Source organism: Brachypodium distachyon, chromosome 1 (genome assembly GCF_000005505.3).
Source record: "Brachypodium distachyon strain Bd21 chromosome 1, Brachypodium_distachyon_v3.0, whole genome shotgun sequence".
Taxonomy (NCBI): domain Eukaryota; kingdom Viridiplantae; phylum Streptophyta; class Magnoliopsida; order Poales; family Poaceae; genus Brachypodium; species Brachypodium distachyon.
The window spans coordinates 5,330,346-5,353,708 of record NC_016131.3 but is presented as its reverse complement, the minus strand read 5'-3'; the positions used below and the strand labels follow the sequence as shown (position 1 = coordinate 5,353,708).

Here is a 23,363-nt window from a genome sequence, read left to right as displayed (position 1 = left end):
TTTCTTGCATGAAAATCAACTGTAAAGATATACTCCCGGATTATTCTGATGCTGGCCGATGCGCCGGTCGCTTTGGTCACAAGAAGCTTTCTTCGTCTTCTTGGCCTGCATGCGAATATTCTGGCTGTTGCTTGCAGCGTCGTCGTCGTCGTCTTCTCCATCCGTCTGGTGCGTCCTTTTCGCTGCGTGATGAGGTGTTTTGGCCTTTGGGGGTCGTGATAAGCTTATACTGCTAGTATTAATTTAAGGCGTCGGTTTGGCTGTCATTGGTCAGCTGTTGATGATCCCCTCATGAACGCACGGTGACCTGGATGATGAATATCCTGATTCTTTTTGGCCGTCGCTCGATCGATTATTGATCGGGAAAGCAAATCTGGTGATCCTTTTTCTGGCGGTGCCGGTGCTTACTCTGGGACAGCTCTGGAGAAGCAAGAAATTGATAGATTTCCTTTTTTATGCAATAATAAAACGACTAATTACTCTTTTTTGTGGATACCTAAGGAAAAAAGGGTACGTTCATCTTGTCCCATTTCGGCACGTTACGCTAGAAGACGGGTCGCGATTTTTAGCGAGCGAGAGAGAAAAGACATTTTTTTTAGGAAACAAGACAGGTGTGGCTTGGTAGAGAGAGAGAGACTTGTTTTTTTTCCTTTTGAGAACAAAAGAGACTTGGTTTTTTCTTTTTTGAGCGAGATGGGCCGATTCCTTGGTGTACCTGGGGGCTGGGGCGAAGATAGAGTGAGTTGGGCTGAGAAATGATTTGGCCCACCCAAGCGAGATCTGAAAGGATTTGGCCTGCAACACGATATGTGATGCGTGCACTCTTATTTGCTACTCTCTCCAACCCGTATTAGTTGTCAAAGTATTAAATGTAACTAGACATTTTTTAGATATACATATATCCATATTTATGAAAATGTGTGACAAAAAATATGGATCGGAAGGAGTAGTATCAATCCCCTCCAAAAGGAAAAAAAGGCTCCCTTGAAGCCCTCTTTTTTTTAGGCCCCTTGGAGCCCTTTCGTACAATTTTGTATGCTGAGCACCTGGATATGGGAAGGATTCTGGTGGAGACTGATTGTCAGATGCTCCAACGTGTTATGACTTCTATCACCTGTGGTGCTGGACGTCGGCGCTATGTTCAGACAAGCAAAGTATATGCTTGGCATTGGTTGGCGGCCTTTGGCTCAAGGGGTGATCCTGCCGAACATGCTCTAGCTTGATTCTTTCCCGTTGAGGTAATTCGTTTTGTGGCCGGCGATCTTGTCGAGCATCTGCGTCACAGGAGTCATCTACAAGGACCAGAAAAGGCAATGGAAGAACGATGGTAACACTAGAAACACTTACAATATCGCGTAGATTTCATACCAAGAAACTATATCGGTGCAACAATACAATAGTGCACCACATCATCTAACAACTCAATTTGCAACAATGGAAAACAGTACCTAATCAAAACATTAGGGAATTGAACCCATAAACAATTAGAAGAGAGAAGGGGTACAACATATAGAACAACTACTAGCCACAACTTTTTGGCAAGTGTAATGGGCAAAAAAAGTCTCATCACAACACTAATAAAATTATGTGGCAATATGGGTTGAGAAGAAAGCACAAACACTAATTTTATTAGTTGGTTAAGCACGGAGTAAATCACAATGATACATTGGAAAAATGTGTGTTGCAAAACATGAGAGGAACAAAGGCACAAGAAATAAAATAGGAAAGGGGAGCACGACAAGTTTGACGTTTCTCGTCAGTTGATATCTCATTGAATTAGGATGCGTGGCGTAAGGCAGAGAGATAGAGGTAGAGCGAACAAGAGTCTCTTGGAGAGTTCGAGAGACCCAGAAAAGTACCGGATATAGAGATAAGAAGATAATGAGAGGTGGAGCAATAACGCCCACATGGTCAAGTGCGTGGTGCGCCCATTTCCGTTGGAAATAAGACGCACATAGTTTTACATATCCATCAGATGCCAGACACACACGGTTTTTCAATCCCGTCAGTGTATGATGCACACAATTTCCTAGAATGGTCAACTTTGACAAAACGATAGATGACAAAAATAATAGTGAATTTTCTGGTTTTAAAACAAAAGAATACGAGTTGGCATAATTAAGTCATGCTTTATATCAAGAGGATAGAAGTGGGAAGATACAATGTAGGAATATTCCATAACACTGCCTTTTTTTTCTTAATTAATACTCTTAGAATCAATCAGGAAATATTACATGAAATTAACGAACCAAAAAAGCAACTAATCACAACATCAGAAAATTGAACTGTGTCAATGTTGACGTTGTCTCCTGCCACTGTTTCCTAGAGGAGGGCATGTTAGTTTTTCGCCAAGTCTTTTTTTCCTTAAGTTTGACCAAGTTTGTAAATAAAATAAAATTTACGGCACCAAATCATTACTAATATATCCACCATGAAATATGTTTTCAAGTGTATTTATCATATGACAAAACCAATATGCGCTCTTTTAGAAAAAAAGATGGAGCACAACACATCCAACAATGACGTATGCCACTGTTTTTTTTTATATATGTGCAATGGGCAAAAAATTTGAGAGCTTGTGGTAATATGTGCTAAAAACAAGGCACAAACATTGATTATTAATTCGTCAAACACAGAGTAAATCACAATGCAACATTGAAAAATTGTGCGTTGCAAAATATCATAGGAACACATACAAACACAAAAGAAAGAGAACGCACGATATATAGATTCACGTGTAGAGCTCTCACTTTTGTCGGCACCACTTGTCAGTCGAGGCTCAGTGAATTAGGATGCGTGGCCTAAAGCGGTGAGATAGAGATATAGTGGACAAGAGACTCCTCGAGAGTTCGAGAGACCCAAGAAGTAACGGATAGAGATAAGAAGATAACAAGAGGTGGAGCAATGCAACGTAATCAAGGACGTGGCATGTGTCTCTTTTCGCTCGACGTAAGACGCGCATAGTTTACATATCGGTGAGAGGTAGGACGCACATAGTATGACGTGCACACAATTTTCCATTAAATGAGAGACGAAAGAAATAAGCGTGAATTGACTTGTTTTAAAACAGAACAATATCAAGAAAATAGCAACGGGAAGATGCGATATTTTCCATTTTTACCGCCACTTTGTTGTCTTAATTAATGTCCTTAAAATCAAATCATACTATTTTATTCGCATTAAATCAACATAACCCTACTGCTCCTCTATATTATTTATGACGCAAATGCCAAAAGATGACGTCGAAATAAAAACAATCCTCGCATCAGGCACCAAACCCGGCAATAACAAGGCGAGAAGAACAGGAGGGGAGAGTGATTGAGTGTGCGTTTTACCCTTTCTCTCTCTCTCGGTCGGCCAGTGACACGAACTCGTCAAGGTTCGAGGGGGAGGAAGAGATTGAGCTCTTCGTCGATTCGAGGAGGGGGAAGGAGAAGGGGGAGGAGGTGTAGCGGGGAGCGCCCAGCTCGGTGAACCAAACCCTAACAGCCGCAGCCCCTATCGACCGCCGTCGACGCCGGCCATGGCAGGGGCAGCAGCGCCGGATCGGGCGGCGCTGACGGTTGGACCGGGCATGGACATGCCGATCATGCACGACAGCGACCGGTACGAGCTGGTGCGCGATATCGGCTCCGGCAACTTCGGCGTCGCCCGCCTCATGCGGGACCGCGGCACCATGGAGCTCGTCGCCGTCAAGTACATCGAGCGCGGGGAGAAGGTAGGCCGCTGATTCACCTGCTTTTTTCAGTACCTTCCTTTCCTCCTCGAATCGATTCGGCGCTGTTTGACCAGCTTAGTTGCCCTCATGTGCTGAAACGCGACCGATTCAGGTTCTAGCTGATTCGGACCTGTTCGATTCCGGCCGTTCTGTTTCAGTGCTGAATCATTTGATGTGACGCCGTGCTCACTTCGTGCATTAGGGACCATGTTTCTGTTTTAGTGACTGAATTGCTAGCTTAACTTTTAGGTTTATTTCATCGCTTGTGATTATTGGATGTAGAAATTTCTGTTCATTTCATGTAATATGGTTTATATTCTCGATATTATTTAGATATGCCATAGTTGGGGGTAATGAAAAAAAATCCAGGCTGCATTGCACTAAGTACCAATAAAATTAAACTAGTAGAGTGACATAAATTTCTTGGTAACATATCGAGCTGTAGCACAGGTGGCTGGTCATGCAGGTGTGCATGCCGCCCGCCCGGGTTCGATCCTTCCTAGATGGAATACCGGGTGACTCATTTCTATTCATAAATTGCAGCCCCGGCCATAATTTCCAAAATCACCTTTGAAATGGAGCAAATTAATCTCCACTGGTTGCGTCAGAGCACTGCTCGACTGATCACTGGTGTGGCCGTACTGCCTGTTGGGCAGGGATCGATCCCTGGGATCGACTTTGTGTTCCTCACCAACACGCGTGGATTTTCCCAGTGGTAGAGGGCGTACCTGTTGAGTCTTCAGCCATGAGTGAGAGCTGGGGTTGCATGTTGAGGAGTTGTATTGGCTATTTCTCAAGCCCCTTCCAAAATACCGTCATATGTGCAAGAGAATTTTTACGGTACCTTTTACGACCCATAGGGAAGAGAGTAGTATTAATTTTATCCATACAATGATTTGTGGGGCATTTTAGACTTGCTCCTTCCAATTGTTTTGCAAGTACTCTGGTAATCTTTGGGTAATTGAGAGGGCTGGTTGTGGCCATTCAGCCCAATCATGTATGATCGCACAAGATCTCGTCACGATCGACCGAATGCCGCCGTCGTGAACAAGTTTGTCATTCCCCGACCAGCTTGCCCCACTCTGCTCCGCTGATCGTTGCTGTCAGGCTCACCTGCCAGCTACCACCGCTCATTTATCCGGCCAAAACAAGTATTGAGATTTGATCGGATCTTTTGGCCAGAGAACTAGCTCGTTCATACTATTTTTCATTTTCTAAAGTTAATGGCTAACAGTAGGATTTATTACCATAAAAAAACACGACAGGACTTGATGTGACCTTTTCCAATTCTGACCTAGAATCACTACCACTATCCTGTGTCCACTATTGACCCAGTTGAGATTAATGCCAAGTGTATTTGACTGATATAGGGAGCACGTCAAGTGTTTTCTGGTCCAGTTAATTAGTTAATGCCCAAATCGGTGAATGACCCTATGCAACTCTTGCCACTATGAACTACCACTGCTACTTCAATCTGTAAGTCAATCTAGTTATCCCTGTATGCCATCCTTAATTTTGGGAGCAACATTTATTGAGGGACAGAAAACCATTGTTTTAGGCAATCGGCACAATAAACTTTTCCCAAAATAGTACACATTTGTAGTAGTAGTAGGAGGAATAGCTAACACAATTGGGTTCCAGCGGCTACTTAAGTTACTCTTTTAAGTACCATCGTGTGGATTGGAATGTGGAATGGTTCTCAAATCTCAATCAATTCTTGCCCATATCCTGTATCTTTCACATGACATGGCTTTAGTTGCTTGCTGAAAGAGGTTGTAGTGTTCTAAGTTTGGGAAGATCACTAGACAAGCCTGTTAACACTCCCACCTAAAACAGCACTTAATACTCTTGATTTCAGAATCTAACCCTGCTGTAAGTTCAGAATCTGCTGCTTGTATTGGTACAAATGCCCAAGCTTGATTCCCTTATACGCTTGGAGTGAGCTTGCTGAGAGTGCTTTTGTGGTGAACAACGCATTTCATACCACCGCAATCATTTATTGGAAGGTTATAATTATTTTAAATAATTCTTTGCGGTATATTTGGTCAGCAAAAATCCATTGATTTTCTTAAAGGACATTTGAACAGATGGGACGGTTCATTTCCTTGTTTTCTTGGTTTTTCTGTCCATAATAGCTCTGATGCGAGCACATGGTACAGGAGCCAATATTATTTGTGATCCACACTATCAATAGTCATGTCAGTTGAGCTCCATATATAGATGGAAACTTCAGATGGTGAGTTTGTGGGATGCAAGCATGAACATGTTCCCTCCATGTATAATTATTTTGATATTTTTTTTATAAATACTTAAAGGTTGTGACTATCTGGTTCCCTGTTTATCATATATATTATTTGTTCTGTTGTGCAGATAGATGAGAATGTCCAGCGTGAGATAATCAACCATAGATCACTGAAGCATCCCAACATCATTAGGTTTAAGGAGGTAAGCCAGGATAGTCGTGATGCTTGTTCTCTAGTTCACCAATTCTTCAAAAAACGAGAAGAGACAAAAGCTGACAAAATAACTTATCCGAAATTTATTTGTAGGTTATTTTAACTCCGACTCATCTTGCTATTGTCATGGAATATGCATCTGGTGGCGAGCTTTTTGAGAGAATATGTAAAAATGTACGATTCGGTGAAGATGAGGTCTGTATCTGCTCTCTGGTGGAACTTTTTCTTGACATATTTTTTTGCACGAAACATTGGTGGGACTAAAGGCATGTCTTTTCTTAGGCTCGCTACTTCTTCCAGCAGCTTATATCTGGAGTGAGCTACTGCCATTCAATGGTACTAGTTACAGTACTTATCTTTCACTCTATTGTTACTATGCGTTCATATGTTGCAGCTTGTTGAACTGTCTCATTTTATCCTTATTTTCAAGCAAGTATGTCACCGTGACTTGAAGCTGGAGAACACACTGTTGGATGGTAGTCCTGCTCCTCGCTTGAAGATATGTGATTTTGGCTATTCTAAGGTGCATACATGATCTGATTTTTTTTGTTCTCAATAATGTTTCTGTAAATATACTCCCTCCAATCCATAATAAGTGTCGGGGATTTAGTACAAAGTTGGTGCAAATTTTTACTAAATACCCGACACTTATTATGGATCGGAGGAAGTATTTCATATGGCTGATTTCAAAATGGTTCAGAAGCCATCATGGGCTCAAGCGATTACATGGAAATTGAATAGTTTTGTGGCTTTGTGTTTACAATTCAGTAGAACCAATATAGTCCTATGAGCCTGTTGTGTTCATGGGTTCTTTCTGATGAACCATGACAGACATTCATCATTTTCTGCAGTCTTCAGTTCTCCATTCACAACCAAAATCAACTGTCGGAACACCTGCTTATATTGCACCTGAAGTTCTTTTGAAGAAAGAATATGATGGCAAGGTACGTAACTTCTCGCGCTATATTAATCTTTGCGAGGTGTGTACTATATATAGTTTACCGTATGTGTAACTTGCTTTGAGGGACAAACTGGCAAAAGGTCTTGTTGTTTGATGCCCTAATTTCTATACTGTGTATTTACTGTATGTGTAACTTACTGTATATTGTAGATTACAGGCAGCCCCTTAGATGTTCTCCTTTAGGTTGAGAAAATCTATCCCTGTCTACAGTATTATACAGTGAAGTGTATTATGGTGATATTGTTCCCCAGTTTTGAAGGAAAATATTCTAGCTATCCAGTGACTGTTTTCCCCCTGTTGTACTTGATATGCTGGTCCATTTTTCTGGGACCATCGCTTGATGTGTTTATGGTGCCCTACCCTGGTCTGTCTCTTTCGAGTCGTGTAGAAATGCTATACATCCAAGTGCATTTAGTACAAGGCTTGTTACCTCTTAGTTGTCAACTGGTCATTGATCAGTACTGGTTAATCGTGGTAATTTGACCTAAACACTGAAGAGGAACTTTGACAGCCAGTGACCTGGCTGGGAGCTATCCAGAAATTAGCTACTTTGAGTGGTTTCTGACTTTCGAGAACTTGGTTGCGTTGGTGAGTGTTCCAGTTTCACCCTAACATTTTGAAATAATATCATCTCTCATGCTTATATTTAAAAATATTCAAACAAACTTAGCCAGGATAGACACATGTTTGTCAGAGCTCAGAGTAAGGTTTACAAAGATAAACTTGGCTCTAGAATCTAGATATGGCCCTCTCTTATTTCTTAAGGACTTGACCCAGTCAGGATTTCAAGTCACTTGTGTTAGTTGATTTGTTACCTCCCAAGATGAGGAACTGTTCTTCGTGCTGATTTATTATACTACAAAAACAGATTGCTGATGTATGGTCATGTGGTGTGACACTTTATGTCATGGTTGTTGGTGCATATCCTTTTGAGGATCCAGAAGAGCCTAAAAACTTTCGGAAGACAATTCAGGTTAATCTTGGTTTCTTTCCCCCTTACATTTTCGCTACTTCCAAGTTTCTCTCTGTTTCAACCTACGCATTCCTCAAACTAAAAGCTAATATTGTGAAATCATCTTGCAGCGTATCTTGAGTGTTCAGTATTCAATTCCAGATAACGTGGACATATCTCCAGAGTGCAGGCATCTAATTTCGAGGATTTTTGTTGGGGATCCTGCTTTGGTGAGTCCTTGGGAGTCAATTCTAGAAACTAGGCTTTGCTATCATATCCTGTATCATGTGATGTTTGTGCACTGCGCCTCTTTACTACGTTCTTCCTGTTTTGCTCTGAGCTTCATCTGTCAGCTAAATCTTCAATTGGTAAGGGCTAACAGCCTCTTTGTAGAGGCTTGAGCCCATAAGCTAGGGTCAGACAGCTTGAGCTTTACCATGCAGTAGCGAATTACGCCTCTTAAGTTCAGAAAATCTTATTTTCTTCGAATGCTGCTCAGGTATATGTGGTGGTGTGCATTTGTTTATCTCATTATTAACTTGGTATGTCGTATTTCTGATTTAATCATTCTAGTTTTGCAGTTATATTGTGTTTGTCAGAAATCATTATTTTGCTTCTGACCCTGTTCTGTGACCCGAACGACCCCAGTTCTTGGCAACTATGGTTTAGGCTACTGATATAACTCTTTGGCGCACTATAGCTTCTTTAAAATGACCTAGATTTCTAGAAGGTATGTGTCTAGTCATCAGGTCAACAAAAAATAGTGCATTATAGGACAGCTTCAATATGGGTATCTTATCTGCCTGTAGTCTACATTGCTAAGAGTTAGGCAATGTCGAAATGGGCATCTTTTTAAAAATATGTACCATTTGAACAACACAAGCATAAGTTTTAAAAAACTATCAAAATAAATGCACTACTGTACTCCATGAGGTACAACAAAGACACAATTGCCTGAGTTGTGATTTGTGAACTACACAGTAAACTAAGTTTTGACACTAGTGACAGTCAATTTTATCTTTTTTCTATCTCACAAATGGGAACATTTCTGAAGTTAAAAATTCGCATGCAATCTTTCCTGGTAGTACAATTATTTCGAGAAAATTTTAGAATTGTTTGGTTGCTAATGAAATGGTATTTTCGTTATTTCTAAGTGTCCCTTTCCACAGGAAACGCCCCTGTTATTATATTATCCTTTCATTTGGTTTGACATACTCATACCTAAGGCTCCATAGCATTTTTGGTCATCATAAAATTCAGAAATAACTTGTATTTCATCATACTTGTGTATCATTTTCATGAAACATCTTGTGATGATAAATGCAGAGGATAACCATCCCTGAAATACGGAACCATGGTTGGTTGCTAACGAAATGTTATTTTCGTTATTTCTAAGTGTCCCTTTCCACAGGAAACGCCCCTGTTATTATATTATCCTTTCATTTGGTTTGACATACTCATACCTAAGGCTTGATAGCATTTTTGGTCATCATAAAATTCAGAAATAACTTGTATTTCATCATACTTGTGTATCATTTTCATGAAACATCTTGTGATGATAAATGCAGAGGATAACCATCCCTGAAATACGGAACCATGGCTGGTTCTTAAAGAACCTTCCGGCTGATCTTATGGATGATGATAGTATGAGCAGCCAATATGAGGAGCCTGATCAGCCAATGCAAACGATGGACCAGATCATGCAAATTTTAACGGAGGCCACCATACCGCCTGCTTGCTCTCGTATGAACCGCATCCTAACTGGCGGACTCGACATGGACGATGACATGGATGATCTTGAATCGGACTCGGATCTTGATATCGATAGCAGTGGAGAGATTGTGTATGCTATGTGAGGCATCTCAAGCTGCTGCTACCTTATCGAGGAACCATAGAATCAGCTGGAGGGCACAGCCTGACCTGATGTTGTACCTTGTCAAAGAACTGGCAGCGTTCTGTTGGAAGTCCTGTATTTTGCTTAGTGTCTTGTTCTGTGTACTGGGATTAGTCCTCGGAAACCATCCTTTCTCTTCATGTTAATTAATCTGCTACACATGTGCTGGTAGTATGTACTCAAACTCATGTCAATGTGCGACTCCGTGACTCAACTTGAGGTTTTTAGTTTCTGTATAGGTAATAGCTTCTTGTTTGGGTCAGTCTGCCAAAATTTACAGGCGAAGTTGAATCTAGAAAAAAAAAATCAATACAGGAGAGCTTTATTTGTGCATATTATTCTATCTATGTACCGTAATTACAACCAGGTAATGCAAGGGTCAATTTGTGGTTGCTGAACTTATATCACAAGCTGTTGTGAAAAAATATGAAACTTACTCCGTATCTTATAATCTATTGTGAGAAATATAGAAAAAGTACTATCCAAATAACAAAAAAGAAAAGAAAACATGTGAGAAATATATTGTTGATCTAAACAGTACTACGTTCTCTGTCTAAAGGCCTAACGATCGTTTGCATTTACATTAGATGAGGATTTTCACTAAATACATCGCCTTCTGTTCCAGTAGCAACTCTTAATGACCAATTGAAAATGTCGTCAGACGGATTTTGAGATAAAGTGTTGCCTTACTTCTTGGAAATAACAGACTAACAACAGATTGTTTCCGTGTGATCGTCGGGGCGTACTCCAACTGGAACGTGGCTAGTCCAGCACCAACTTCATAACACGCGCTGCAGAACATAATCATCATGCGTTCCGGAGGTACGGTCTCGATCTCCGTTCTTTATCGCACCTCGTGAATGACACAACGCCGAGGCAATCGAGCATATCTATAGAACAATATGCTCCTGATGGAGTACGAGCACTACTGTATATACACCAGCAGGATCCCATCCTTGGCCACCGTGACGGCATGGAGTACGTTCGATTACACTACTGGCATAGGCATAGCATAATGTTTTTCCCCTTGTGCCGTCCAAGACAGATTATACTGTACTCCATGGAGTGAGTAGCTTTCGCAGCAGCAACACTGTACACCGCGGCATCCATCGGCCCGATCTGGGCCGGTCTTTGATTCCCCTGCCACAGCACAGGGCCCTAAGCTACAACGCAGGCGGACCGATCGATTAAACAAAAAGATCGGGCAAAGATCTGATGCGTGAGAATGTTCTTGGGTGGCGATGCATGCTGATAGTGATAGGCAGCAGCTAGCGGGCCGGGGTAGCTGCTACATGCTTCGGAAATATAATAGCTATGGTAGAATAGTTGAGACAGTGGAACTGAATTACTCAAATGATTTTTTGAGGACGCAACCGGTCGATCCCGCTATTCGATCAGAAGAAAGAGTTGGCCTCATTTATAAGAAAAACCGGGGCTGAAAACCGATACAATGCACGGCTTATTGCAAGAAAGCCATGCGAAAAACCCTGACAAAGAGCATACAGAAGACGAAACCGAAAGAGCAAGCCGCTAACGCAAAGACGAGACCTCTTCCGCTCCAACGACGCCGAACAGGGAGCAGCTCCTTGCGCCAGAAGAAGGTAGGCATAACTGTGCTTTTTCGACGACCGGAGCAAGAAGAGGTTGCCCCGACGAGAACGACTCGCACAACAGCAAGTCCGCGCAGCACAAGGTCCTCCCTGGCCAGGATCCCAGTCAGGCCCCCTAGCGAAACATGCTTCACTGCCAAACGAGGGCTCCGAATGCAACGCCTCCAAGGAGGATACGACGTCTAAGGACGCCGCCGTTACCCAACCCGGACACCGAATCAGAACTTTCGCTCGGAGGCACCTCGTTTGCGAAGGGTGGGATGTGGCGGAGCTACACAACGACGCCCTCATGAAGGAAACGACGTCCAGGAACGCCACCGTCGCCGGCACCGACAACATCGATGCAGGGTTTTCACCCGCAACCGCCGCACCCACCACGGACAGCTCCGCAGCAAGCCCGACGGCCAAGGACCTGGCCAGAGCCGCCACACCACAACGAGCGCCGGCGAAGCCCACCGAACGCCACGCGCCAAACCACCAAACGGGCAACGGCCAAGGCGCCGCAACCGCCCCATGCACCGGATCTGGCCCACAACGCCGCCTACGGCGGCCGAGCACCACCACGCGGCCCCCCGCCGCCGCCAAGACGCAGCACCGCACCACGCACGCAGCCACCACGCTAGCAGATCTGCGCCCACACGCCGCAGCGCACCGTCCTGCACCGGCGGCCTTCACGCGCCACCCCACGGAGCCGTGACGGCCACCACCGCCGGGAAACTCCACAGTAAGCTGCGCCATGTCGGATCCAGCATCAGCAACCACGGATCCGGCACCACCACAGACGGAGCAAGCTGCTCCGGCCAAAGATCCGGCACAGACACCGCCGAAGCACGCAAATCGGGCACCGTCGGCCCGACGCCCTGCCGCGCCGCAGCAGGCGAGGACCCGCACCGGATCCGGCCTCCCCCTCCATGGATCCGGCGGCCCCCCATGGATCCAGCGCCAAAGGCCGCAGAACCGGCGCTGCCGGCCACCCCCGAGCTCGAAGGGGCTGGGCTGCGAAGGAGGGCGCAGAGGAGACGACGACGCCTCGAACGAGGCCCTGCCGCCGCTGTCCCCGCGCAGGCTTTGCCTGGTGGCGACCACCGGCGGCGGAGAGGGGGTGGAGATGGGAGGCAGCGGCCGAGAGTTAGGGCGACGGGGTCGCCTCCCGAGTCGCCCGATGCGAGCGACGCGGGGGCCTTCGAGAGCCTGGATCTATACTACATTAATTACTCAAATGATGGCCATGTAGTATTATTTAAATGAGATTGGGTTAAAAGTACTTGAGTTAGAGTAGATAATTTCAGAATAACTCATGTTAATTTCAATCATCTTCGAAAGAGAGACGACATAATAGCAAATCCATTTATTCTAGTAAGCGAAGCTAAGCAGATTTATTATGTACAAGATCCAATTGAGTTAGATTGGTGTGTTGTGGTGACTCCTGTGACAAGAGGTTTTATTGATATGGCCGCTAGAAATGATGAGACTGAATTAACTCATGTTCGTAGTTTACTAACATTTTCTATATGCAGGCAATTCCAACTAAGAAAAAAGAAACAAGGGGATATCAGGAGAATTGTTGCCATGCTGCAGGTTCAAGAAGTTTTGCGGTTATTCAAGATCAGATGGTGCGTTTGAGGAATTTAAACAATAAACTTTGCGTTGCATTTGTTAATCATCATATATACTGTTACAGGAAATTAAAGAAGGAAGAATTGCGTCTCGATCAGAGCTATATTGTGTTGTCCATACCAACAAGAAAGGAGAGCCTGTGGATGCCTATTTTGCAGGAAAGATGGTAATGTCAATATTTCTTTCTTGTTTTACAGTTTCAGTTTTAATCTCAGTCTTAGTGTAATGAGTTTAGTTTACAGACCACTCTGTTTGATATTCGTTTACTGAATTTACTGTACATTATTCAGTCTAGTCTTCAGTCTATACATGTACGGTGTTCCGTCTGATGTCTTTTTATTTTGCCATACACACATGTATAAGATTATTTTGCCGTACACACATGTACATACCTGATGAATGGCACCAACTAGAAACAAAATAAAATCAGTCTCACCCAATGGCACGTGGTTCTACTGCAAGTTGGGAAACTAACATAAATAAGTACAACGGGTTTCTTTTTCTTGGAAGATTGTCCTTCAGTAGCAGCTGGCTCTATACTACACAAGAAAGACCACAATCAATCTAAGAAAACTTGACATTTGGGAAACTTGATAAATTTTCTTCTCGCAAATTAGCTACAAATTTTGCATGGAAGATGAGCAGACGACATATTGCGGAATGATAATCATCAATTTCAATTTTAGATTCAGTTTCAATCTTTGCACAATGGTAATCATCAATTTCAGTTTTGTCTCATGTCCTCAGATTCAGTCTATGCCCAATGATTTATTTGGTCAGATTTCTATCAGGATTTTCTATAGGGATTCTACAGTGTTATTCTACCCAGACAAGCACACTACAAGAAACATGCACCAGCTGGTTTATTTTTGTTTTGATTCTCCCTTGGTTTTATGCACATGCTTGCTAGATTGTAGAGAGACTACAAGAGAAAAGGTGCAGAACTGGTTTGATTCTTTTTTTTCAGGGGCCTTAAGTTTCCGTCGTGCTTGTGAACCTGTGACTATTAAACCGTGCTTGTGTGAAGTTTTTCTGAGAAGTTTGAATTTTGGGCCAAATTTGAATGTGCTGATGTGATGTAGGTTAATTCGCAAACGAAGTAGTAACAATGGAGATTCACAAACTGGACAAAAAAAGCCAACCAAGAGAAGAAGAACTTCCAATCCGACTACAAGGAAATCAAGTTCGAAAAAGGACTCACAAGCTAATGCCTCGATGCAGAATGCACTAGTTGCAGCAATGTAATTGAGAGTGACAGTGGAATATTTTGATATTGTCGTTGATCCGGGTTGTTTCTGCTGGTAGCAGTCTTCCGATGTTGTAGTAGTTGTAATCTGAATGATGGGCAGAGTGAACTGCTGAATCTTTTTGGATGCAACTCTGGTACTTTAGAGCTGTTGAAGATACAATTTATGGGTGATAATGCACTGTTGGGGCACACTATTTGAATACTGGTATATGTGATATTTTGGGGGCAGTTTACTGAATTGCATCTGATTTGTTTAAGGGCAAATTTCAAAGTGCATCCAATTGATTTTTAAGGTGCAGTTTCAAATTGCTTCCATTTGTTTTGTGGGCATATTTCATAGTGCATCAAAATTAAATTTAGGGCATATTTGAAATGGTGCCTCCACTGTTAGGGGCACCTTTTAAAAGTGCCCCGAATACTTTTAGAACATGAGTAAATGCAGCACTATTTAAACTGCCCTTACAAGTTTTTAGGCAATTTTTGTACATTTCAGGGCATTTTGAAGTGACCCGGATCAGCTACTCTGCTGTAGTGTAGAGCAGGTGCTCCGTCATGATGGCGGTCTCTACTCTCCCGATCGAATCTTTGTTTCGCCTCCTCTGGCAGCGCGCCCGGCCCCCTCCGATCGATCCGGTGATGGATTGGAAACACCAAGTTTTGTTTTTTACTGTCGTGCTCCTCTTCCCCGGGCGATGTACTAGTACGTCCTTTGCCATGGATTCCGAGGAATAAAGCGATCTGATTGATAAAGCTTGCCATGACGTATCCCCCAGCGCCAATTGTTTAATTCGACGTGCTGTAGTATATTCTATATTCCCGGGCCCGTCAGCCGAGAAGACAATTCTGGAATTCATCGAGCCGTAGATGCAGTACAACACAGCACAACAAAGCCATGGAAATTAGTGCTGCTCTTTCGAACGCTGCAGAAAAAAAGATCAAAATTCGTGTGCGATCATCCAACCGTGGAGGTAAAAAAATAATTCAAACAGAGCAAAACGGGCAAAAAAATTCCTCCCAGCGCGCGGGTCCGTCCAAGCCTGCTTTGGATCGATTGGCCGGCGAACAGTTGCCGGAAGCGATTTTTACGGCGCGCGTGCCTTTGCGGGGTTGCGCCTTTTTGGGAACACAGGTTCGTTCCGGCAGAGGGGCAGGCAGGGGCACGAATCCCCCGGATTGACCCATCATCACGCTTACTAGTCCTGCTGCCACTAGGACCACACCTAAAAACTCATCTCCCCGGCTAAATCTTGAAAATCTGCAGTCCAGTCTCGTTTCCGCCTTTCGCAGCGCGGGCTCCTTCCATCCGACTCGGCAAGAAAAAGGCAGGGGTGCCCCACAAGCTAGGCCACAGAACCGATATTCCCCCCGACGAGGATGCATCGAGACCTGCGCTGCATGCGCCCAGACGATGGAAGACGAAGAAGGACGGACGCAGGGGGGGAGAAAAGGAAAAGCATCGGACGGTACAAGAGTTTGTTTCCTCGTGTCGCGTCCAGTCCGTCAGTCAGTCACGCTCTCTACGCTACGCATACCTGCTGCTTGCTTGCTTGCTTGCTGCCCGCACCCGTCAAGTCGGCCGGTCCAATCCGTCCGTTCATTCTATCTATTCATGCATCTTTCCCGAGCTCTCCGAAAGTGCTCTCGGCAGACACAATGAGTAACCGCGGCGATCGCCAATGTGTAGTTGCCAGGCCTGCCGCTCGTTGATTCAGGTTTCAGCGTGCCCAGACTCTGATAAAACAGCTTGCTGGTCGCACAAGACACATCTTTTCATCCATCCGTCCATACTTATGGTCGATATATGCACCATTTGTTGTTTTCTGCTGCTGCTTTGGAAACTTCGCGTGTCCTGATCCACGCACAAGATTATTCCTTTCTTCTACTACACGTACATACGCTACGTCATTTTCGAAAAAAGAAAAACATACGCTGCGTATTTCTACACAGCCACCGCAAGTAATTAAGACCCCCTTGCCTTGTTATCCCTAGCGTAAAAAGGGGGGTATTTTCCTTGCCTCGGTCGGTTTTCCGACGTGGACAAGGGAACACGGAACAATATACGCCAACAGTGTTTCCCGTAACCAGGATATAATGAGCAGTGCCACTCTACAGCCTGCCTAGCTAGCTCATCTCATCAGTCTATAGATAGTACTGCTACGATCATTACAGGGAATATAGAGAGACGGACGAGGGAGCAGAGAGAGAAGAATCTTTATGTACGTACGTACGCATCTCCATGACCGGTCGTCACGCATGTCCGGGCGAAGAGAAGCAGCGCGCGGGGGGGCGGCAGGGGCGGGGCAAGAACAAACACAGAGGGCAGCCCGGGTTTCTAGGAGTCAATCGGCACAACACACAAACGCACCCAGTACCACTACTGACTACTATTCCTAGCTAAGCTGTAGGCTATAGCCTCGGCCTTTTACTGTCTGGTGACCGCGTAGGGCTGGCTGTCACTTTAGCTGGCGCTTTGTTTCCCTGCACCTCTGATGCCTTTGAACGGGGTCGGCCCCAAAGAAGGGAGACCCTTCTCCTCACGCCATCGGCCCAGTGTTTGTGTTTCTGTGTGTGAGTCACTGACCCGTCGCGGCGCGGCTCGGGGGAATCTTGCCATGCATCTGCAACAATTCTGCACGCTGTTGCGGTCGTTTTCGCCGCCGGGTACGGCCGCCTGTCGGCCGCGCGCGGCTGCAATGTACATATGCATGCCGTGTCTCTCGCCGGCACGGCATGCACCCCTCTCCTGCGCGCGCCCGTTTTCTTTGGTGTCGCGGAATAGTTTGACTGGACGGTGCGAGCTAGTGGGCTAATCATATTCGTCGCGACCAAGTGAGTGCGCGGGCACGGCCTTGATCAGGCATTCCTGGTTAACGTAATTAATGATCGATTGATTACTCCAGCCACGTGCTGCAATGCCCGGCATGTTAATTAACTAACCTGAGGTAAGGAAAGCAAGTGTGAACCGTGGGCAGGACTGCAACTTATGCGCAAGTAAGTACTCGAGAGTGGAGTCTATATATTTCGAACCTTAAACTTGTAGGGCCGGTCGATATCGGACCGCACTTTTTAATTTCTGAAATCAGCAACCGAAGTTTACTATTCCCGGTCAATATTGCTCGTAAGAAGATTTACAGCCCCAAATTGCTGACATGGTCACAAACTCACGGTCAAGTCTAGTAACGTGGTCTGACGCTAACTTATTTTGCCTACGGAAAGCCATTAGTGAATCGGGAGTGTTAGAGAAGGAAATCTCACACTCAACATCTTGTTCATATGATTAACCGGAGTGACCTAGATTGCAACTGAAATATAAGTTATTTAATTAAACTAATTGAAGCATAAACCGTCAATTTGGCAACAATTAGTCAACGATTCTAGGTTTGATCGCGACCACGCCGCTTGTATATGTTCTCAAGGTCGATCACTAATGACCAAGAACAGTAAGGCCAGGGTGTTAATTTCGGGGATTGGGAGGTGGATGTTCGATTTCAACAGGATTACAAGCTCAAGATTTATTGACAGTAGTCGTTTAGCGATCCAAGGCTATTACCGTGTACACGCCATCAATCCCTGTTTGTATACCTTCTTCAGGTCAGTAACGACCGAGAATAAAAAGATCATGATGTTGATTTCAAGGATCATTAGATGGACGTTCGATTTCAACCAATTGTACAAAACTCGAGGTTTATACTGTAACAAACTTTAGTTATAACAGCTAGCATTCTGTGTGGAGTGGAAGGATATGGCCGTGACGACAACCGCGAGCTGTGTTATGTACGTACGTGTTGCATGCATGCTGGCGTGGATGTGGTGGGAACTGGGTACTGTGGGGACTGGGGAGCACGCCGTTGCGGGACGGGCCAGTACCGCGTGTCTATCGTCTCGACCAGGCCGGGGGGCACGTCGTCTGACCCGAGTTCCGGGCGACCGACCGGCCGGTCTGGGATGCTCGTTGTTTTGCACTTTTTGCAGGGAGGGAGGAGAAAAACCGGAGGGCGACGACGGCAATCTCTCCGTTAAGTTCCCTCGGTGTACGTTACACATGCAGCATGCATGGGCCGGCAGGCTAGCTGAGAAGAAGAGGACGCACTAGGAGTGTAGTAGCTAGCTAGTACTGCACGCGCGGGCAGTGTCTAGCGAAACTACCGTGCACGCGTTTCCCACGTTCAGACAAGGGCCATACCCTGTTTTGTACGCTCCTTGCGAAGTACTGTAAAGTAAAACAAGAATCCTGGCCTCGCACACATACGTCCAGGCATTTCGGAGCTGTGGGATGAACCGGTCGAGTGCATATGCTTGGACGGTACGGGTGTTCTACGGCGTGATCAGTACTGATGATTAGACACCGATCAAGATGAAAAGAAAGAAGAAGGGCTCAAACTGCTGCAAGCTTTTTGACACGATCGATGTTAATCTGCAGTATATTTGTCCCTTTCACCTCAAATCATGAAACCATGCGGTGAATCTCACGGTCATAGCGGGCAATTTCTTTTTTTGCTGAACATGCAGACCGTTTAGAATGTGTGCATGTTCCATGTTCGCCTTATCATGACAAAGCGCTTGTATTGCAATCATGCGGCGGTGATCAGGGACTTATGTCTGAAAGCGAGGGCACACATCCTCAGACTGACATCAATCTTGTTCAAACCAAACTGCATGGTGTTTCGTGATAAGGCCAGTCTTACAGCTAGCTAGCTTTCTACAGGTCGGAATTCTCAAGTTAAGCCCATATATCATCATGCATGCACAGGCGCTTCTTTGAACAGAGGCTACTTGCATTGCATGGCTTCCTGACAAGCCAAAGCGACCTTAGCTGCTAGAGCGACGACGTACACATATATGCCCTTCCGGTGACTGCATGCATGATTGGAGAATTAATGGAGATTCCCCTGATATGATCACAGATCCCTATAGTATTGCTGTTTCACTAGGATGTTCCTTTCTCTTCTCACTTTCGGCTTTAGAGGAAATTCTGTACGTGATGATTTGATGTCTTCTGAGGTGGCTGCCATGATCACACGCTGTGTGGGATGGCCCTACCAAGCCCGGAGTTTACTGACCACGACGCTACGTGAAGAATGTGACAGCATGGGCTCCATCTCTTGCATATACAAGTTGGCTACGTACTTATATCCGTTTTGCTATTTCTAAATTGACTGAAAATAGCAATTTCTAAGTCGATGCTAATAACTGTTGGATCCAATTATTGAGATTTGTGAAAAATTCATACAAGTACAAATTATAGTAAAACTAATCTTAACTGAATAGCTCTGATCATCGACTGAGAAATGCACACACCCTACTTATATATCTATTGCAGGAGCTAGAAATTTTTGCAAATGGGGATGGGTTCACTCAATACTTAAGCACAACCTATCTATAGTATGGCATGATCTTATTCCATCTCACGACAAGACTATAGCATTGAAAAAACATAAAAACCATAATATCATATTATGTATAATCCTCACATTAATTAAAATTAAATGATGAAGACATTTCTGGTTGAATGAAATCATGAAACCAATTTTCTTTACGCATATGAGAAATAGTAAAAAACAACTTTGTACCTTTACATGTAGCTCTGTTCTTCCAGAAAAGATTGAACAAAAACGATATGTCAGTTTCTAAAGTTTAATTTGATTTGCTTGTGTGGCCTTGAGGTGCCTGCGTCATGATTGGAAGATTGATTTTTTCCCCAGATGTCGCAGAATTAGAAAAAAAAATGAACAAAAATGACATGTTAATTAACGAGATCTAGACCCTGGCCTCTTTTTAAAATTTAGTCCATAACCCTTCAGTGGCGGATAAACCTCCCATACCGGCCACCGAATGGTTCTACAATAGTTTCTCAAATTTTCTAAAGGGGATCGCCAGTACTCCTGAGTGTATTATTAATTACATGTATTTGTCACGCTAAATTTGCCAGTCCAAAATTCATAAGTTTTGTGCACAAATCTATATGATTATGTTGTGACTGATTTATTTTTGAAATTTTTAAAAATTTGTATGGAAAACCTGAAAGCTTAAAACTGTCACTGAGTTCGCTCAGAGATATTTTTGCTTCTGTTCATCTCTTTAGATACCAAGGCTGGGGAAGTTTTGTCGAGTAAATAAATAGACAAACAACATGACAGCGTGAAACTGTACAACCCCACCGTTTCCTCATTCCAATGAACCGATCGATAACCGGCCCCTACACACTCTAGCCTGCAGACACATATGCCTCAAATCCTAATGCTCCACCCCGACAGCAAAATGTACAAGGTAATTACAAATCAAGACAAAGCTAAGCCTCCGAACAGAGACAAAGGCACAGAAAGAAAGCACAGCTAGCCCTAGCTAGCGGCCGCTGCTCGATCAGTCCATCCCCAACCTCCCGCACACTCTTTATAAACCACCCCGCCCCCAGTACCACTGCCCCACCCAACCCTCATGATCTGATCCACAAAGCTCCTGAAAGCCACCATTCCCTCCTTTGCTTGCCCTCTCCAAGAACAGAACTAGTAGCCCTCTTCTGCTCCAAGAAGCCTTTTTTGATTCCGACGAGTTTCCCCCATCATCACAATGATCCAAGAACTCCTCGGAGGGACACCCATGGACCAGCACCACCACCACCAGCAGATCAAGAGCGCCACCAACGCTATGGCACACCACCACGTGTCGTCGCTCCCCATGGTGCTGCAGCCCATCTCCGCCAACCCGTCGCCGACATCTTCCTCGACGTCGTCCCGCTCGTCCACGCAGCGGTCGCCGTCGGCCACGTCGTCGCCGCAAGGGCAGGGGCAGCAGCAGGGCCCCGAGCAGGCGCCGCTGCGGTGCCCGCGGTGCAACTCCTCCAACACCAAATTCTGCTACTACAACAACTACAACCTCACCCAGCCCCGGCACTTCTGCAAGACGTGCCGCCGCTACTGGACCAAGGGCGGCGCGCTCCGCAACGTGCCCATCGGCGGCGGATGCCGCAAGCCGCGGCCCATGCCGGCCCCCGTCGCCAAGCAGAGTACCGTGGTGCCCGCGGCCTCGTGCAAGTCCGCCTTGTCCGGCACCGGCATCGGCATGGCGCCGCCGCCCCTCGGCCTCGGCGTCGGCCCGGCCATGTCGTCCTGGGCGCCGCAGCAGCTCATGGCACTTCTCAACAGCACCAGGGCCATGCAAGGCCTGCATCACGGGGGGCAAGGGCACGGGCACGGCGGAGGCGGCAACAACGTTCACCGGCTTCTTGGGCTGGACACCATGGGCCAGCTCCAGGTCCTGCCGGGCCACTCGCCCAACAACGCCATGTGGCCGCCGGTCGCGCACAGGCCGATGCCGCCGCCTCCGCCGATGCATCTCGACATGGCCGGCCCGCTAGGCCTGGGCCTGGGCGGCCACAGCGACCTGTTCTCGAACCTCGGGCTCAAGCCGCCCTCGTCATCCTCGCTGGCGCCGGCCGCGAGCTACTACAACGACCAGCTGAACGCGGTTGTGAGCAACGGCGGGGGCGGCGCCGGGCGCCCCAACGCGTACGAGTCCCCGTCGTCCTACTCTTGCGCCACCACGATGGCGTCTCTCCCCGCGGCCTCGTCGACCGTCTCCAGCGGCCTCACCGTCGGGATGGATCAGCAGCAGCCACCCGTGTCGACGTCGTCGTCGCTCGCCGCGCAGGAGATGCAGTACTGGAACAGCGGCCCCGCGGCGATGTCCATGGCGGCGTGGCCCGACCTGCCCGCTCTCAACGGCGCATTCCCATGAGAATGAGATTGTATCGGATCGACGGCGACGGCGTTCCATTACATGCATGACACTAATAGTGTGGCTCTGTCAGTTTAGCGTAGCTCGATCGTGTGGGGGCTTTTTCATCTTTTTTCCAAGGTGTTTGATGAACTACTCGGGAGGGAGGTTTAACCAAGTTTTTTTTTCCCGTAGTTGCTGGTGTTTTTGTTAATCAGTGGGTGTGTGGGGGTTGATGAGTAACCTTAGTCTCTACTTAGTTTTTTCTCTAAGAGTAATTGGTGGTGCTGGTATAGTGTTAAGTAGATCAAGATCAATGGCATAGGCGGCGGGGGTTTACGTTGTAGTTTAAGAAGATGTCGATCGGTTTCATTCAGTGTGTGCTTGTAAGATGGTACTCCTATCATTTCCTGCAAGTTGTTGTACTTGTTTAGCTGGAAATCTCACTTTCCACTCGATCAGAAAATGCAAAAGTACACAGGCTTGTGTGCCTCACGCAAGTACGTACTACGAAAGGCTGGATCGGCCCCTTTGTTTGCTTTCTACTGTGCAGTCCCTGATTAATTTGGGTTTCAGATTTGGACCGTGCATTGATGCTTCTGTAAATCAGTGAACCATCCATACGGCCAGTCCCACTTTAAATTACTTTCTGAGTTTTGTGTGTGTGTTAACTTCAGCTAATTCAGGGGAACGTCATGATCATAATAGCTACTACAAATATTAGATTTAAATATTCTAGCAATGATGGACATTCAAGTATATATGTTGAAAACTGGGGTTCAAAAGGGATAGAAAGTCTTGGTTTCAATTGGGCCTCAAATTAGGCAAAGCTGATTATACATACGCCAAATTGGGCAAATTAGTACGTACAGATACCAGCACGCGTTTATTCTCTTCCGAGTAAAAAACACAAGATAGTATGCACATGGCACATATATATCCATCATTCGTTCATAGATAAATTTGGTAATTCACCATCCATCGATGCACAAGCTCCAGTAGTACTTGTACTCCAGTAGTACTTGTACTCCAGTACACAGCATGATTATCCACATAAAACAATTCATGATTGGGCCATGATGGGCACTAAAAAACGGGACCATATGCATGCATGTCATGCTGCATACGTTTGCTCGTTCAAACTTTGTCTCTGAGCCTTCCAGAGCACAGCCCTACGTACGTACGTACTCCCC

At 45.5% G+C, this 23,363-nt stretch overlaps 3 protein-coding genes across 5 annotated transcripts; all 3 read left to right on the top strand.

Annotated features, from left to right (window-relative positions):
- Positions 1-3,316: 3,316 nt before the first annotated feature.
- Positions 3,317-10,373, top strand: LOC100827011 (serine/threonine-protein kinase SAPK8). 3 transcript variants are annotated; one of them, XM_014897367.2, is made up of 9 exons: positions 3,317-3,718; positions 6,089-6,163; positions 6,268-6,369; positions 6,457-6,510; positions 6,605-6,697; positions 7,026-7,118; positions 8,004-8,108; positions 8,219-8,317; positions 9,414-9,631. In XM_014897367.2, exons 1-9 carry the CDS (start codon positions 3,524-3,526, stop codon positions 9,480-9,482), a joined length of 885 nt encoding a protein of 294 aa, XP_014752853.1. In that variant the 5' UTR covers positions 3,317-3,523; the 3' UTR covers positions 9,483-9,631. The 3 variants fall into 3 exon arrangements, with proteins under 3 accessions (XP_014752853.1, NP_001304799.1, XP_024315969.1); NM_001317870.1 differs by lacking the exon at positions 9,414-9,631 and adding an exon at positions 9,656-9,943 and having other exon boundaries at positions 3,524-3,718; XM_024460201.1 differs by lacking the exons at positions 3,317-3,718; positions 9,414-9,631 and adding exons at positions 5,935-5,954; positions 9,656-10,373.
- A 2,713-nt stretch (positions 10,374-13,086) lies between these two features.
- On the top strand, positions 13,087-14,460 carry LOC104581907. Its single transcript, XM_024457399.1, has 3 exons — positions 13,087-13,204; positions 13,273-13,374; positions 14,291-14,460. The coding sequence occupies exons 1-3, from the start codon at positions 13,161-13,163 to the stop codon at positions 14,451-14,453; spliced, it is 309 nt and encodes a 102-aa protein (XP_024313167.1). The 5' UTR covers positions 13,087-13,160; the 3' UTR covers positions 14,454-14,460.
- A 6,401-nt stretch (positions 14,461-20,861) lies between these two features.
- LOC100841172 (dof zinc finger protein DOF3.2) lies at positions 20,862-22,715 on the top strand. The gene has a single exon (XM_003559347.3). It carries the CDS (start codon positions 21,025-21,027, stop codon positions 22,189-22,191), a length of 1,167 nt encoding a protein of 388 aa, XP_003559395.1. The 5' UTR covers positions 20,862-21,024; the 3' UTR covers positions 22,192-22,715.
- Positions 22,716-23,363: the final 648 nt, after the last annotated feature.